This window comes from Calypte anna, chromosome 3 (genome assembly GCF_003957555.1).
Source record: "Calypte anna isolate BGI_N300 chromosome 3, bCalAnn1_v1.p, whole genome shotgun sequence".
Taxonomy (NCBI): domain Eukaryota; kingdom Metazoa; phylum Chordata; class Aves; order Apodiformes; family Trochilidae; genus Calypte; species Calypte anna.
In genome coordinates this window covers 2116318-2134013 of record NC_044246.1, presented here as the reverse complement: position 1 = coordinate 2134013, position 17696 = coordinate 2116318, and the positions used below count along the sequence as shown (strand labels likewise).

At 48.2% G+C, this 17696-nt stretch overlaps 1 protein-coding gene across 3 annotated transcripts in view; it reads left to right on the top strand.

The window, feature by feature from the left end:
* The first annotated feature begins 234 nt into the window (after positions 1-234).
* FRMD1 (FERM domain containing 1) overlaps positions 235-17696 on the top strand; it is a 42163-nt gene continuing 24701 nt past the window's right edge. For 2 of the 3 annotated variants that reach the window (XM_030448667.1, XM_030448669.1), the window contains exons 1-3: positions 235-319; positions 12346-12510; positions 17554-17644. In XM_030448667.1, the coding sequence (XP_030304527.1) occupies positions 12415-12510; positions 17554-17644 (187 nt within the window). In that variant the 5' untranslated portion in view covers positions 235-319; positions 12346-12414. Of the gene's footprint in view, positions 320-12342; positions 12511-17553; positions 17645-17696 lie in introns of all 3 variants that reach the window. The other variant, XM_030448668.1, reaches the window with a different exon arrangement.

Below are 17696 nucleotides of genomic sequence, written 5' to 3'. Positions count from 1 at the left end.
GCCCACTCCCTGCCGGCTCCACCAATCAGCTGAGGCAGCGGCGCGGTCTGTGTGTGAGGAGGGGCGGGGGAAGCTTGCCCGGGGCTGCCGCCGGTGTCAGAGCGGGCGGGACCGGGGAAGGGCGGGGCGGGGTATGGCCCAGCCGGTACCGCCCCGCCCGGTACCGCCCCACCCGGTACCGCCCCCAACCCCGCTCCTCCTCCGGGCCACCGGCGTGCGCCTTCCAGCCGCCCCGCTTGGGACGCTGCCGGGGTTCAGCTCGGCGGGCGCTGGATGCTGCACCGGGGAGGACGGCGGAGGAGGAGGAGGCAGCCCCGCGGTGAGTGCACGGCTGCCGGCGGGACTCGGGCTCCGGGGCAGCGAGACGGGGAGGGACTGGGGGAGCTGCCAGGGGACAAAGGACGGGGGCTGGGTCCCGACTGCGGAGGGGAGCGGTGTCCCCGGGAGCTGGAGGGGGTTTGGGAGGGAGAGACCCCGGACCCCCGGCCCTCCGGACCCCTGACCCTCCAGACCCCGACCCGCCGATCCCCGGCCCTCCGGACCCCGTCCGGGTCGGTCGGACTCCGGTAAGGCACTGGGTCCGGTGCCCGGTGGTCCGGTGCCCGGTGGTCCGATGCCGGAGCTCAGGGCTCTGTTCTCGGCAGTGCCGGCGTTGGCTCGAGTGGTTCGGGAGGTTCGGAGTTGGGTCGGGAGTTGTGTAGCGATTCTGCGGTTTGGGTCGGGAGTTCTGTTGCGATCTGGGTTTTGCCGTCGGGGCGAGCGCAGGGCAGAGGCTGCGGGGAGGGGCGGGTGGATCAAGGGGGGTTCTGGAAGAGGTTGTTGGGGTCGTGGCAGCTCCGTCGGTTCTGGGAGATGCGGTGATGCTGGGGAAGGTCCCACCATCCCTACCCACCGGCTGAGAAACCAGAAAGACCCCCGGGCACTGCTCGGGACACGATGGCTGTGTCCCCAGAGGGGACAGAAGTTGGATCAGGACTCGGGGGAACCCATGGTGGTGAGGGAGGGTGTCAGGGTGCTGGTCCTGGAACAGCACCTCGAGGAGGGGGAGCTGTGTGGGGCAGGGAGGTACCAGAGGTCCTGGACCTTCTCCAGGAGCCACCACTCCATCCTCAGGGAATGAGGGGCAAGGAGGGAAGCATCCTCTGGGGGTGGTCCCAGTGTTCAGAGCACGGTGACATAGTGACAATCTTTCACCTCTCGGCATGGTGAAGGAGCCGAGTGTCCCAGGAGCACGGGAAGAACGGGTGGGTGTTGTAAAGGAAAAAGTCTCCATTGTTTCTCCACCTCTTGGGTTCTTTCCTGCTACCGATTTTTACAGGGAAAAGGCTCTGAGTTTTCCCAGGGTGAGGAATCTTCATCCTCCGCATCAAGAGGTGTTTCTGCTGCTGCTGGGCAGGGACAGGCTCCTCTCAGGTTCGCTCCCAGCTGGCATTTAAAATGCACATCTCGCTTTTTCCACCACACCAGGAAACTGGGGCGTGCTGTCTGAACCTTGTCCCTTCTTCAGGGATGCCCAGACCTTGACAATAAATACTTAAAAAGCAGAGTTTACTTTCCCAGAGAAAATAATGGGGGTGTATTTCTAGCGTGGATTATCTCTGCAGTAATGTTTAAAAAAAAAAAAGAAAAAAACCCCAGCTTTTTGGACACGTTTCCCATTCATTTGTTCAGCTTTTATCTTTTTATTATTATTATTTTGTTCCTGGAAAACTTGGAATGACAACAGTGCCTTGGCCACAGCCTGTTGTTTATTCCTCCCATTTAATTTCTGTGCATTCTTATTCTGTTTCCAGCACTGGTGATACTGAGTGGCTGTGCAATAACCAATGTTTTGGCTTCACATGAGGAATGTCAAATCAGAAGAAAATGCAATCCTAAAGGAGGGGGAGAAAGTTTTCTTGCAGAGGTCACCTTCAAATTAAAAAAAGGGAGGGGAAAAACAAAGGGTAATGCAAGTATAAGCAAAGTCTTACAGAGTGTTGTTGAAGAACAGGAGTTGTAGTTATTATCTTCAGTGGTTTAGCAAAAAAATACTGTCTCTGCTCTTTGAACAAGGTATTTTCCCTTGGGATTTTTGTTGCTCTGAACTAGCTTTTTATGTGAATGTAATAAACTGGGATAAACACCACTGGTGAATAAATTTGTGTCACAAACAAACAAACAAAATCCTAAAACAAAAATTGAATTTACAGATGTTTTTCCCATTTAAGTCTTATTTTTGATAGAGGAAGTTTTTTGAGAGCAGATAAGGGCTATTCAACTTCATTTTTTGTTTGTTTGGGGGTTTTTTTGAATATCAAAGCTGACAGTGCTTTAAACAGCACACTTTTCTCTTCCCAACACTGCAGGTAAAAAGGGATTGAATCCAGTGGTTAACTCCATCTCAATTAGCTTTTGGAATAAAGTGCTTGCCCTACTGTTCCTCCAGTGCAAGACAATGTAAATTACTTGCATGCCTACTGTGCTCCAGGGTTACACTTCTTTTCTTGCAGAAAGTCCTGTGCTGGGGGGCTGCTCCTGGGTGCTACTGGGGGGTGTCTGGCAGTGGTACCTTCATTTCCAGCCTGTGCTTTTGGTCACATCCAAAACAAGTCCTCTAGCAAGGAGGAGCTGCTCCTTGGGGAAAGGCAGTGGGAAGTAATTTGCTTCTAGTTGAACCATTTTTCTGCTTCCTTGTTATTTTTATTTTTCCTCTCCTGTTTTTGCAAAGTTTGCCATCACCTCCAAAGCACAACACTCCTGTAAATTATTTTTTCTCCTTAAAATCTTTGTTTGTCTTCCCTCTTCCTCATTGTTTTGCTTGAGGTTGATGCCTGGCAGCTCTGTGTGCAGCCTCTGAAGCTGCTCTGACCATGAAAACCCTGCTGGTTTGGTTAATTTTGTCAAAGGTATTGGTGGATTGGCATTTTCACACTTGCAGGAGATGCAAGCTGTGTTGCAGATGGAGTTTTATCCTTTCTAGAAGCTCTTCTACTTTGCAGAAATCAATATTCCTCTCTGCTCTGATAATGTTCAGGACTAGCTGTACACTTTAGGGGGGAAAAAAGCAAGAAGCAAACCAATGCAGAGGCTGGCAAGTTGGTCTGAATATTTTGTTGGTGATTCAAATGTCATGAGATCAACAGTAGACTTTCCCCAGAGGAAGTAAGCCTTTTTTTTTTTTTTTACCTGGTTATTACTCGTAGGAAAGCTATCCCTGCTCAAAGAGTTCTTTACATGATATATTAGTTAACTGTTATTACTCATCCTGCAACTCCAGGTATGGCCATGTGAAGTTTGGGGTTTTTGTTTGTTTAAAGATTTAATCGTCTCTCTGCTCCTAGAACTGTTTCAAGGTGTTGGGAAGAACAGAAAATGAAGGAAATGTTTATTCACATTTCTTTGGGCAGCTCTGCAAAGTCTTGATGATCTGTTCCAATCCAGCCCAAGATGAAAATGCCATCACTGTGGAATAACTTGTGCAAAGTGTGTCTGGCAGAAGAGTGTCTCTCTGCTGTTGTGCTTAAGGCAAGAGTGTAATAGATCTGCTGGGGAGAAATACTGCTTTTAGGGCAGACTTAAAACATACTGGTTTTGGGGTGGGTTTTTTTTTTTCAGGGGAAGAATTAACCAGTAAGCTTTTGGGTCATGAGATCTCACGTGCTCCCAGTCTGCAGAATACAGAGACTGGTTCCTCTCCTGAGCTGGCAGGAGGGAGATCATAGAATCCTAGAATCACAGAATCCTAGAACTGGCTGGGTTGGAAGGGACCTCAGAGATCATCAAGTCCAACCCTTGATCCACTCCCGCTGCAGTTCCCAGCCCATGGCACTCAGTGCCACATCCAGGCTCTTTGGAAAGATCTCCAGACACGGAGAATCCACTACTTCCCTGGGCAGCCCATTCCAATGCCTGAGCACCCTCTCCAGAAAGAAATTCTTTCTCATCTCCAACCTAAACCTCCCCTGGCACAACTTGAGACCTTTTGTGCCCTCTTGTCTTGCTGAGAGTTGCCTGGGAAAAGAGCCCAACCCCCCCCTGGCTCCAACCTCCTTTCAGGGAGTTGGAGAGAGTGATGAGGTCTCCCCTGAGCCTCCTCTTCTCCAGCCTCAACACCCCCAGCTCCCTCAGCCCTTCCTCACAGCACTTGTGCTGGATCCCTTCACAGCCTCCTTGCTCTTCTCTGGACCTGCTCCAGCACCTCAATCTCCTTCCTGAACTTCCTGAGGGGCCCAGAACTGGACACAGGACTCAAGCTGTGGCCTCCCCAGAGCTGAGCACAGGGGCAGAATCCCTTCCCTGGACCTGCTGGCCACGCTGTTCCTGAGCCAGCCCAGGTGACAGCAGCTGGGAAGGCAGCCTCCCTCTCCTGGGTTTGGAAGGCTTTGCTGTATCCCTTCTTCTGTCCTTTGCCTCTCCAGTTTCCCATGGATACAGGAGGTGAGGAGTAAAGATCACACTGCTTGGCAGAAGCGTGCAGGGTTCAGTTTGGGGTGCCAAACTGAAAAGTTTTCTGGTGCTGAACTTCACTCGAGGCGTGGGTGGGTTCCTTTACCCTGCACTCCTGCATCTGCTGACATCTGCCCATGAGTGACATTTTCTGTAAGGCTCTGTCCCCAAAGAGATGTGCCCAGGGGTTGGGGCAAGCTTGCTGGTACTGAATGGCTATTCAGGCAGTTCCCATCCCTTCAGTTTTTTGGGAGATCTCGGGCAGGGCTGTCACCCAGCTGAGAAAACAGAGCTTTGCACTTGTGAGGAACAGGGTACTGCAGGCTGGAGCTGGTTCATGGCTTCACCTTCCCTTTGCTGCTCCTTTCTTCTGCATTTCCTCAGGCTCATTGATACCTTCAGCTGCTGCTCACTCATAACCTTAATTAATGTGCTGGATTTATGAAGTATGAGGGAGCTTTACAAGGGATTGGTAATCAATAAACAAGTCTGCTATTAGATTTTACAGAAGGAAACAAATTGCTTGGAGTGGGAAAGTTCCTGTAGGTATCTGGACGTGCTGGGGGACATGTTTCTACTTCTGCCACTCAAAAAAAAGCCAGGATGAGTTGATCCATTGCTCTTCCTGTGTTGGCAGAAGAATGTTTGTCCCTCCCAGGAAAAAGTTATTCTGGAAAGGAATTGCATGTTCTAGCTGCAGACTTTACTACTTGTTTATTGTTTAAAGCAAGTAAAGCTAAGGTTTGCATATGCTTCTGCTAAAATAGTATGTTTTTAAATGCTGCATGGTTTTGTGGCAAAAATTCCATCACTTGGAAGTGCTGGAAAAACGTAGTCCCTGTGAGATCCTAATTCAGCTTTTTTTTTCCTGGAGCCTTTAATACTCATTTTCTGTTTCTCTCCAAAGGCTCCTGAATGCAGTGTGTTTTCAGGGAAAAGGTGAAGCCCTCATGTTTCATGCTGGGCTCTCCCTGGAATGGATGTCCTGGGGAATTTTGGGAGAGCTCTTCTTCCTGAGCACAGCAGCCACGTTTGGGGAGGTGCAGAGCTGAAGAGTTACAAACTCCTGAATGTGTTTCGTGTTCTCACTCCTTCTGTTTGATGTGAGCACAAAATTTTGCAGAGTGGTGGCAGCCCTGCCTGAGAGCTGTGTCCAATCCTTTGATGAGGACAATCAACAATGTGTTTTCCTTTCTGTTGTTACCAGGGAGTGCTGCTTGTAGAGGAAGAAAGGAAAAAGGATACTGGTTGGTGTCTGAGGCAAATGGTCAGCAATTTCCCCATTTGTCCCAAAAGGTGATGGCTTGGGTCTACTAGGGCTCTAGAGCCCTCAAGTTTTTTGGTTTTGTTTTTACAATCCCAAAGCAAAAGCCCTCATCCCATCCTTGTGAGAGGGCTGTGCTCAGCTCTAGCAAGTAGATGAAACACAGGTGTCTTTGCTGCCAGTGTTGCAGCCATCCTGGGATGGTCCTTTACAAGTGACTGGGAGGTGGGATCTGTTCCTTGGGCAGTGGCTTTGCCAAAGTGTTTTAGTGAGGAGTGCTCAGTGGTTGATGTCAGGTGGGTGTTCTGCCCCAGAAGGTTTTTTCAGCCTAGAGAAGAGGAGGCTCAGGGGAGACCTCATCACTCTCTCCAACTCCCTGAAAGGAGGTTGTAACCGGGTGGACGTTGGTCTCTTTTGCCAGACAACTTTCAACAAGACAAGAGGGCACAAAAGGTCTTAAGTTGTGCCAGGGGAAATTTAGGTTAGATATTAGAAAGAATTTCTTTCTGGAGAGGGTGAAGAAAGAATTTCTTTCTGGAGAGGGTGATCAGGCATTGGAATGGGCTGCCCAGGGAAGTAGTGGATTCTCCGTGTCTGGAGATCTTTCCAAAGAGCCTGGATGTGGCACTGAGTGCCATGGGCTGGGAACTGCAGCGGGAGTGGATCAAGGGTTGGACTTGATGATCTCTGAGCTCCCTTCCAACCCAGCCAATTCTAGGATTCTATGATTCTAAGTTGTCTGTGGACATGTTGAGGACTTTCCCTTCCTATGGCATCCATGCATTTTGCTGTTTCACACTAATCCTGGGAGTGATGCTGAGGCAGGTATGTTGGGAAAGCTGGGAATTTTTTGCAGGACATGAGCTGGTTGTGCTGCCTGGTGGTTGCAGGGGGCACTTTTTGGGTCACCTGCAGCTGTGACATGAAGCTGTTCAGCCTCACTCTTGTTTTCTGTCCTGACAAGCAACTTCTTTTTTTTTTTCCCCCCTTCTGATTGATGTATCTTCCCTGAGAAATTTTCATCATTTCAGGGGATAATGAAATTGGGTGGGTGGCATCTTAAAGTTGCTGGGAAAGGTTAGGATATGCCATAATTACATCTTTTATTCACTCAGACTCTTTATTACCGTGCTTTGCAGATATTACAGCTGCCTTACAGTGTGCCTCTGAGGGGACAAAGTACCTGGAAGGTGTTGGGGGGGTTTTCTCATTTTTTAAGGCCAGGTTTCATCATGAGTACGAGGCAGCCCAGGTGTGGGTTGCTGCCAAAGGCAGATTTGTTTCCAGGTACTTGTCTGTCTGTCTTGCTGCAGGATTGCCTTAATGAAAGCTGCTTAAGCTGATTGTGAAACTGCAGCCTAGGAGTCTAGATGTCTAATAAGCCTAAGATATCTCTGGGTACTGTCTGGAAAATGTTAAGAAGAGTCTTAATGTTTCTGGGCAGTTTTTTGGTGGGACTTTGTAGGGCCACTGTGGGAAGTTTTCATCAGGAAGATGCTCAATGCTTGCTTGCTGTCTGCTCATGCAAACCCAGCTTTCCTGAGTGGTTTTCTTTAGTAAATCTTACAAAGCACATTTCCAGGTGTTTTTGGGAGAAGCCCAGCATTACCAGTGGGGTTTTTTTTCCCCCTCTTGGTTCAGGAGGGTTTTGTTGTCTCCTGCTGCTTTGTGTTGGTAGGTGAGTGCTCCTTCACTTTATCCCTTGGAGATGTGGTTGTGGCAAGACCTGGAGGCTGAAATCAGGGTGAGGACCCAATTCAACATGGTCCCACAGACTCCTGTAAAATACAGCAGCACTCCTAAGGTGAACCCACAACCTCTTGGGATGAGACCTGCTTCCAGACCTCTGGGCTGGGGTCCTAAATTCAGTGGTGGCAGCTCAGTCCTGTGCCACTGGGTATGTGGTGAGGTGGCTTTGGTGGCCATCCTGCTGAGATCCGAAGCCAGCAGTCTCCTTCCTCCACATCCTTCTCCCTTGGAAGCTTTTGCCACTCTTGTCCCTCTCCCTGAAGCAAACCTTGGACATTCTCTGCCCCAGTGCTGGGAAGCAGCTTGAGGTGCCCTGGAGAGAGGAGGTGAGGATGAGGGTTTTCCTCAATGAGTTTTTAGGGACATGTTGGAGTTGTTTAATCAGAGGAGTCTTGAAATTAATGGCAGGCATGTTTATAAAGCTCTGCTGCACGTGTGTTTAGGTAAAATAAACAGTCCTAAATAAGCTGTGCCACCACTCCGGGCACTTAATAATCCTCCTGACTGATATCAGAAGAACCCAAATAAACAGCACCTCTGACTGTTTCATTGATACTCTGCTGAGCCTTTGACCAAGCAATTGCATTTCAAAATATACTTCTGCAGGAGCTAAAGCATGAAGTGATGTTACTGAAAAAAATAACAAAACAAAACAAAACAAAAAAAAAAACCCAAAACAAACCCCAAACAAACCCAAGAAAAACCCCAACCCACAACAAAACCAACCTGTAGGGTGTCCTAGAGGCCAGTGATTGACTTCAGCTTTTATTAATTCATCTGCAGTGCATTTGCTGGAGCTTTTAGGGTTTAATTGAGGTTAAGAGGTTGGAATCTGTGGTAAACAAAAGAATGGCATATGGGCAGTCTGAAATTCTGTATGTTTAAGTAAGAGCATTCCTTCTGGCCACTTGTTTTCATTGGGCAGTTACTCTTGGCTCACAATTTCTTTTTTTTTTCCTTTTTTTTTTTTTTTTTTAAAAGGTGTAAACATGCAGTGCTAGGAAGTTAATGATTCATTACATTTTATCACAACCTAACATAGCTCTAAAGAGAAGAAGGCTGAGCTAGTCTTGTGTTTGACCTCTCCCTTCAGATGCAGCATGTTTCTTCTTTAACCTCTTACCTGCTGAGACAAGTCCACCAGCTCATTTGGTTTAAAACTTAAGATGAAAAACATCTCCTTCCCTTCCTTTCTCACTTGTTCCCAGGGTCCAGAGTTGTCCTCTTAAAAATTCCCCTGGACAAATAAATAAAAAAAACATTTTATAAACATTTAAAACATCTAAATAAAAAAAACCAGCTGGACAAAGCTGGTGTGAGAGGAGCAGAAAAGCTTCCTGAGAGCATTGGTTTGTAGGGGCTATGAGGAGGTGGGGTTCAGCTTCTTCAGTTATCCACAGAAACCCATTGAATAATGAAGTGGTTTTGGTTGGACAGAACCTTACAGATCAAGATCCAATCCCCCTACCTGGGCAGGGACACATCCCACAGGACCAGGTTGCACATCAGGGAACCTGTCCCAGTGCCTTGCTGCCCTCATGGTGAAGAATTTCTTCCCTATACCTAACCTAAACCTCCCCTCTTTCAATTCAAACCCATTACCCCTGGTCCTATTGCTGCCTTCTCTGGTGAAAAGTCCCTCCCCAGCTTTCCTGTTGTCCCCCTTCATGTACTGGATGGTCACTGTAAGGTGAGTTTCTCTTCTCCAGGCTGAACAGCCCAGAGGAATTTATCTACATGGGTTTTTCCTGGTCACTTCTTTGCCCTCTTTTCACCTCTCTTATTAAGAGCCTCATGGAATTCTTCACTGGCCATGATCATTCCAGTGTGGACCAGCCAGGGCAGGGGTTTGAGAATGAAGACAAACCTCCTTCTGTTGGAAAGCTCCTGCTCTGAGGTCTTTATGCTCTTGATAAAGTTTATGGTGCCCATGATATCAGCTGGCAGTAATAACAGTGTCCTCTTGCCCTCCAGGCAGTCTGCAGACATCTGTAATTTATATACAGCTGTTGGCAGTGTGGAGCCTGGAGCCTGAGTGCTCAGCAGGATAATTATAGCAATAACAGAGGATAAATCAGAGTTTTTCTCCCAATATTTCATGGAATGGATGCTTTAGCCTGTCCCAGGAAGTCAAGTGTATCTTTGCTGCTTGCTTGCAATTGCAAGTAATCACCTTTTTAAAACTCCTAGGTTTTGTTTAATTACACTTGGATTTTGAAAAAAAAACACCCCAATGGTAATAGCCTCTAAGAGCTCTCTCTTTTTATTAATATAATAAATGCATTTTTTTAAACTTCTGTCTCACAGGAGATGCTCTACATAAAGAACTTGTATCAAAAAAAAGCTTCATTAAGAAACATTACATGTGCTGCTGAGGGGAGGAGGTGCACAAAGCAGCTTTTTAACTTGCAAAAGGGCACTCACAGATCTTCTTGTATTTGATTAAAAAAAATAATTGCTGTCATGTTTGAGCTCAGAATCGAGGGGAGGGGGGCAAATCCTGGTTCTCTTTTTTTTCATACTGTGCTCAGCTTTGCTGAGGTGGTTTGCTTTGCCCATCACTCCCACAAGAGTTTGGTTCTGCTGTGTTTTTCCCCCTGAAAGAGCAGAAACATGATTTTAATTACCAAATGCTTTTAAACCTTACATGTGATGCATACAGACACAGGCGTGGCATAGTTTTAGCATAACACAACCTCCTTCCTGGCTGCTTCTCATCTCTGGTGGTGTTCACTGACACCAAACCTTGAGCAGGGATGGAGCAGACCCCAGACCTGGTTTGCATCTTGCTGGTTCAGGTCTCTGCTCATCTCTACCCCACTCCCAAGGAGTCTCTCCCCTTCCTTACGGATTCATCAGCTGCCATGGGATGCTTGCTTGCTCTGAAGAGTATTGGAGCAGAGGGCTGGGAAGAAAACATCATGAATTGCTGAGCAGGCTGTGTCTAACCCAGCTATAACCTGAAGGTGATGATGGCTGCTGTGCTTTTGGGGTATAAATTGAATTTCTGTCTCTTATTTCTGGCATTACCAGAACCTCAGCTCCAAGATGCTCGTGCAGCTTGGGCTCAGCCCTCGGGAGGAGGATGGCAGTGCTTGTCTCCTAAAAAGTATCAAGGGGCAGATTGGCCTTGGGGATGGTTTTTCCACCTCCTTCATTGAGTCTGGGGTTTTGGGTCCAGCAGCTTTCAAGGAGAACATCTCAGAAGCAGTCTGCTTGCTGGACACATGTACCTGAAGGTGGAAACCTCTGCTGTGGGCAGGAGGGAGGTACCCAGATGGAGGAGGAGCTCCCTCCTCTCTGGTGGGTGGTTTTGGGAAGCTGTGTCACCTGCCTTATCACCTGTGTGTGTGTGTCCAAACCTTGACTCAGGTTTGTTGTTCTGATTGCTTTATGGCACATCTTTGGGACTCGTGGGCTGTCTAAAGGTCAGCTCTGCCCAGTTTGTGCTGCCATGCCAGGGGAAGTGGTGACTCTGGTGCCATAAAACAAACGAGGTGCGTAGTTCATAGAATCCTAGAATTGGCTGGGTTGGAAGGGACCTCGGAGCTCATCAAGTCCAACCCTTGATCCACTCCCGCTGCAGTTCCCAGCCCATGGCACTCAGTGCCACATCCAGGCTCTTTGGAAAGATCTCCAGACACGGAGAATCCACTACTTCCCTGGGCAGCCCATTCCAATGCCTGATCACCCTCTCCAGAAAGAAATTCTTTCTCATCTCCAACCTAAACCTCCCCTGGCACAACTTGAGACCTTTTGTGCCCTCTTGTCTTGCTGAGAGTTGCCTGGGAAAAGAGCCCAACCCCCCCCTGGCTCCAACCTCCTTTCAGGGAGTTGGAGAGAGTGATGAGGTCTCCCCTGAGCCTCCTCTTCTCCAGCCTCAACACCCCCAGCTCCCTCAGCCCTTCCTCACAGCACTTGTGCTGGATCCCTTCACAGCCTCCTTGCTCTTCTCTGGACCTGCTCCAGGACCTCGATATCCTTCCTCAACTGAGGGGCCCAGAACTGGACACAGGACTCGAGGTGTGGGATTGAGTGTACCCTCAGTAAATTTGCAGATGATACCAAACTGGGTGGCTGTGTGGATCTGCTGGAGGGTAGGGAAGCCTTACAGGGGGACTTGGGACCAATGGGCCAAGGGGAATTGTGTGAGGTTTAACAAGGCCAAATGCCAGGTCTGGCACCTGGGTCAGAACCACCCCATGGGGAGCTACAGACCTGGGGAAGGGTGGTGAGAGAGCTGTGAGCTGGAAAGGGGCCTGGGGCGTTTGGGTGACTCAATATGAGCCAGCAGTGTGCCCAGGTGGCCAAGAAACCAATGGCATCCTGGCTTGTGTTAGGAACAGTGTGGCCAGCAGGAATAGGGAGGTGATCATCCCTTTGGGGAGGCCAAATCTTGGGTACTGTGTTCAGTTCTGGGCACTTCACTTCAGGAGGGACAGAGAAGTGATGGAGATGTCCAGAGAAGAGCAACAAAGGTGTTGAAGAGCCTGGGGAGCTGGGGGTGTTTGGTCTGGAGAAGAAGAGGTGAGAGAAGACCTGATGGCTTTGTGCCACTGCCAGAGGAGGTTGGAGTGAGGAGGGAAAAAGCCTCTGCTCCTGAGGATGGGATAGGAGCAGAGGGAATGGATGGAAGCTGTGCCAGGGGAGGGTTAGGAAATATTTTTTCACTGAAAGGGCTTTCAGGCATTGGTGGGGGAGTCACCATCCCTGGAAGCATTTAAAAGGCATTTGGACCTGGTCCTTAGGGACATGGGTTAGGAGCTGGGTGATGGTCACAGGTTGGACTGGATGAGCTTGGAGGTCTCTTCCAACCTGAAACATTCTGGGATTCTCCATTACTTCCAACACACCCCACAGGCTGCTTCCAGCTCTGGCACTGATGCTCTTCACCTTCTCAGCAGGTGCGTGGGATGAAGGGAGCCTGACAGCCACCTGGAGAGGAGACCCTGGCCCCTGGGGAGCTGCTGGCCATGAGCCGGGTGCTGCTGGCAGGCAGGATGCAGCCGGAGAGCCGCAGTGTCTGCGTCTTCCTGCCCAGCAGGGAGCAGCTCAGCCTGGATGTTGGGGTGAGTGTCCTGGAGAGATGGGCTGCAGTGCTGTGAGCTCTCATTGTTCACGTTCCTCACACCAGCCTGGTGCTGGGCTGCTGGACAAAAAGGCTATTAGCCACCTTGGGGAGGGGGTTGTGCCTTGTTTTCCACTTGGGTGGCTTCAACTCATTTGTTGAGTTCCTTAAAAATCCCAGTTGTGGGTTTGGATGGAGGAAGGGTCCTTACTGCTCCTCTTCTGGTGTTCTTCCTCTTTTAATTCTTTCTCAGTGTTTTTGCCACTAATAACATAGCCATTTTTAAATAAAATTGAACCAGAAATGCCTTGATGAGCTGGCAAGTGCTCCTCACACACGACGGTTTTGTAGCATTTGAGTCATTTCTGATTTTAGAATCATAGTTTGGGTTGAAATGACCTTAAACATTATCTAGTCTCAACCCCCTTGCATGAGCAGGGACACCTTCCAGTAGACCAGGTTGCTCCAAGCCCCATCCAACCTGTCCTTGAACCAATTCCAGGGATGAGGCATCCTCAGCTCCTCTGGGAGACCTGTTCCAGTGTCTTGCCACCCTCATAGTGAAGATTTTCTTCCTAATGTCTAACCTAAATCTGCCCTCTTTCAGTTTGAAACCATTCCCCCTTGTCCTATCACTCCATGCCCCTTTTAAGAAGTCCCTCCCCAGCTTTCTTGGTAGTCTGCTGATCTCTTCAGAAACTCTAAGACAGAGTAAACAGCCATTGAGGGTTTTCCTCCCTCCTTTGAGTACTTGTAGAGAGAAAAAAACCCTAGAGGTAAGTCCCTTCATTTCTTTGATCACCACTTCAGATGTCTGAGTGTGTGCACACAAGAGCCAGCAGAGCCAGGTCAGCTGGCAGCCCAAGGTGGCCCAAGGTGTCCACCACATCATGGTGACTCTGGGCAGTGCCTCCTGCTCCTTCAGCTTGTGAGAAACTGAGCTGACAGAGGCTCTTCAGGTTCAGGCAAGAAAGCAGCCTGAAAAATAAGTGCTCTTCTGTGAGCATTTGCATGCACTCATGTGTGGGCTGGGGAGGTTTTGCTTTGGTTTGGGGCTTTCCCCCACCCCACCTCCTCATTCTGGGATGGGGAGGAGGAGAAGAGAGTTGAGGGGAACTCTTATTTTAAGCATTTGATTGAAACAGTGGCCTTTGAAGCCATGCCTGCTAATCTTCAAAATCCATGTTGGAATTTTCCTACCTGCTGTCCTTAAGTGTGGCATTGCTGACAGCCACGAGGGCTGGATGGAGCCAGGCTTTCACAGCAAAATCTGGGTCTCTTTGCTTCTGGGTCATCATCTACCTCCCCAGAAGGCTTTTGCAAGCTACTGCCTTTTGTGCAAGTCACAAAATGATCATTTAATTAAGGTCTAGGTGGTAGGTGCAGGGGTGAGGGTAGTGCTGTGTTGTGACTGACCCCAAATCTCACTTTCTCAGGGATGCTGAAGAACAGAGACAGCAGAGCCCACCCTGCCATGGGGAGGGCAGCAGGGCTGATGCTGTGGCCTCTGCTCTCTGGGGCTCTGCTTGAGCTGGGCACACAGCTCTTCCTCCTCAGGCTTCACCATATTCAGTTTAAGCAGCATTCAGACCATGCAGTGAATGCTGGATACCTGCAGTTTTATTTTTTAAATAATTGTTTAGGTTGGACAAGACCCTTTAGGTCATTGAGTGCAAACCATAACACTGCCAAGTTCACCACTGTGTCCCTAAATGCCACATCTGCACAGCCTTTAAATCCCTCCAGAAGAGTAAGAAATGGTCTTTTGCATTAAGCCCTGGCAGGGACAGAAGGAAGGTGGTGCATTCAAAGAGTCAGGATGCTTCCAACATCACCATCTCTTTCCAGGGAGAGGTCCTTGGTAGCCCTTTTAAAGAGATCTTCCCTCCTTGCTTCTGCTGCCCCTTGCTTTGGCAGCTGGGAAGTTGGATAAACCTTCTCCATGGGCATGGAGCAGCCTGTGTGTGAAAGGGGATATTTGCCTGGGCCAAAAGGTGAGACCTCACTGCACACTTGTGTCCTAATTGCATAGAGAGTGAAACATGACCTCTTCCAGCTGGCCAAGCCACCAAACCCAGCTTTTCATTGGGCTTCTGCCTTTACCACAACACCCCCTGCAAAACAACAACAACAATTAATATTTTGCAGCTGGAGAGATTTTATTTTATTTTTTTAATTTTATTTTTTCAAAGTAACATCAAAGCAGTTTTTTAGTGATCATGGTTAGAACCCCCATTTAATTACTACAACCACAGATGATACTTTGTGCATTTATTGGAATAATAATGCTACTACTTAAGTTTTCCAAAGCCTTTTAGCCTCCTCAGTGTGGGATGCAAATACTAAACAAGCTTGGAGCTAGCTCAGTGAGGTAGGTAGGAATGGTTATCCTTCCAGCAGAATAAATTAGAGATCCTTCCCATGATAAGCAGCCTGTTAATGCAGGCAGTTCTTTTCTCCCCCATCCCATATAAATTCCACCCTCCCAGATAAGAGTTTACCTGTGTGTGTTTTATATGGTTCTATGTAGATAGAAGCCTGCTCTTTAAAATGGATTTTCTCTTTGGTCCTGCACAGATAGTTCTGTTGAAGAGAGAAGAGCAGGAGGCATTTCAAAGTCTCTTCTCCCATCATCAGGAATCTCTTGTTTAACTTTCAGTCTCCACCTTTCTGGCTTTAGAGATGAATTTCAGGGGATGGTGAGGAGGAAAAACATCTTCCTGGGACCAGCTGTGAACATGAGGAGAAAAGCAGTGAGGGGAACCAGTGGGTGCTGCAGCTGCCCTGAGGATGGGGAGGTGAAGTAGGGGGGTTCCACAGCAGATGTTGCTCCTTGCCTAGCAGCTGGAGGAAGTGTGGGAGCATGAGCAGAAATTCTGGGAGAGGAGGAAGGCTGGTGAGGTCCTGTGTGTTGGTGAATGATGACAAGCACAGGTCTGAAGACTTTGAGTTGCTCTGGGATCTGGGGGAGCTGATGTTTTAAAGCATGTGGACCAGGAAAAAATAGTGATAGGTGACCAATATGCCTGGATATTTGCACAGAGGATAACCCTGGAGTAGCAGTTACTGTCTGTAAACTTGCACTCTGCTTCAGTTTGGATTAAATTTCAGGTGTGAAGAAGCCTGGAGTTTGGCAGGGGGCAAAGCTGAGTGTCAGGGGCAGGAGAGATTCCTGGTGTGTCCAAGATGGAGCTTGGCACAGGAGCCAGATGCAAAGGGAGGAAAGGCCAAAGAGAAGTGCACAGATGGAAAATGCAAAGGGAAATTTTGGTTGCTTTGAGGAGAGGGAGGAGGGAAGGCAGGAGGAGGAGGGAAGAATGATTCCAAGTGTAATGGGTATGACATAGCTTTGAAGGCTGGGAGTAAAACCTGATCCAGAAGGGAAGTTCCAAAAGGAGAGTGGGCAGGATGATAGCTCATGTGCCTGCTGTGCAAGAAATCTGATGAGATCACTGCTTTGCAGAAGTGTCACAAACACTCAAGTGCTCAGTTCCCTTTACCTTAAAGCAGGTTTTTCTTCCCCTAGGTGTGAAAGCTGCTAACAAAATCCATCTAAAGGCATGGCTCTTACAGAGTCCTGTGCTGCCAGGGACTCTTGTGTGGCACAGAACCTTTCTGCTGAGGGGTTCATCACCTCTTCCTTAGGGAGAGGTTCATCACCTCTTCCTTATTCTCCTACCTTCTTCCCAGGTAGGAGAATAAGCTCAGAGCTTGCCTCCTTGGGAAAGGAAGCAGCTTTATTCCCAGCTTTCCATTCCATCTGCATCTTCTTGGAGGCTGGGTAAATACTGCATTGAGGTGTGAGACCCTAAGGGTGCAGTTTCAGACAAGGACCCATAAGAAGACCCAAGTGTGGGTGCATGACCTCCTCCCAAAGCATTCATATGTGTGTGTATGGGGGTGACAGAGAGTCTTGACAAGTAGAAGCAAATGAGCACTAAACTGATCTCCTCTTTCCCACTGTCCATCTCCAGTAGAGACAACAGGAAAGCTGCTCCTGTTAATCTGCATCATCTGGCAGTGGCATAGCAAAATTCAGAGGTTCTGACCCATTTTGCAGCTGGTAGCAGCACCCAGGATTGAGCTGAGGTTGGCTCAGCCTCAAGCAGTCAATTACCACACAGAAGATTCTCTCTGTCCTGGCCCAGTCCAGGACACTGCTGTTCTGTTCCCATTCAGAGAATCTCTTCCCCCATGCCTCTGAGGGCTGGGCATTTGGGTTTCTTTTTTTTTATTGTTTTTTTCCTTTTTTCTCTTGTCTCAGGAGTGCCTGTCTGTGCTCCTGAGGTGGTGCAATGAGGCAGGGGAACCTGAGGCTACAGGACATTTGTAGGGGAATTTAGGAGGCCATTGCTGACAGCTTCAGAAGATGACAATGTTGAGTGTTGTGTGACCACAAGACAGCAGGGGACAGAACAAATTCTTCTATGTGGAGCACAGAGCAACCTCATCTCAAACCCACGAGCTATTTCTGGTCGAACCACACTGTCTTGGGATCTCTTTGTGTGCTTTTGTGTTTGGTTCTCTTGAATGAAAGTTTTCTTCTTTGTTTTTCCTCCTTCCTCATTTTTCCCTCTGAAAAACGACAATTAAAAAAACCCAAACAAACTTCAAGAGAGCAGTATTTTCATTTCTGTAATTACAAATGCTCTTTCTCTAAGTGTACCCATAAATAACCTGGTCAGTACTGCACAAAACTGGGACTCAAGCAGTGCTCTAGATCCTTACACAAAGATGCTGGTAGATAGGAAACTTAAATTCACATCTTATTGAACTGAGCCACTTCGTACTGTGAAGGAAGAAGAGTAACAATTAATATTCTGTGATAATAGCAGTGAATACCAGAAACAAAGCTTGTTCTGTTTTGTTTCTGCTTTGTTTTGGGTTTTTGCTGTTTTGTTTTGGGTTTGAGTGATGGTTTTGGTTTTTGGGGTTTTTTTTTTTGCCATGATACCCAAAAATGTATCTGCCAAGGTAAAGCAGGAGAACTGCTATCCCCAGGTGTGTGAAACATCTGTAATTTTGGATTGGTTGTCTCTTTCAGGTCAAAGCCACTGGACAGGAGCTCTTTCAGCAAGTCTGTGATTTAGTGAAGATTAAAGAGCCTCACTTCTTTGGCCTCAGCATTGTTAAAAGTAAGCAAACTCAAACACAGGGACTTGGCAAAGGTCCCCAGCCCCAGTTTGT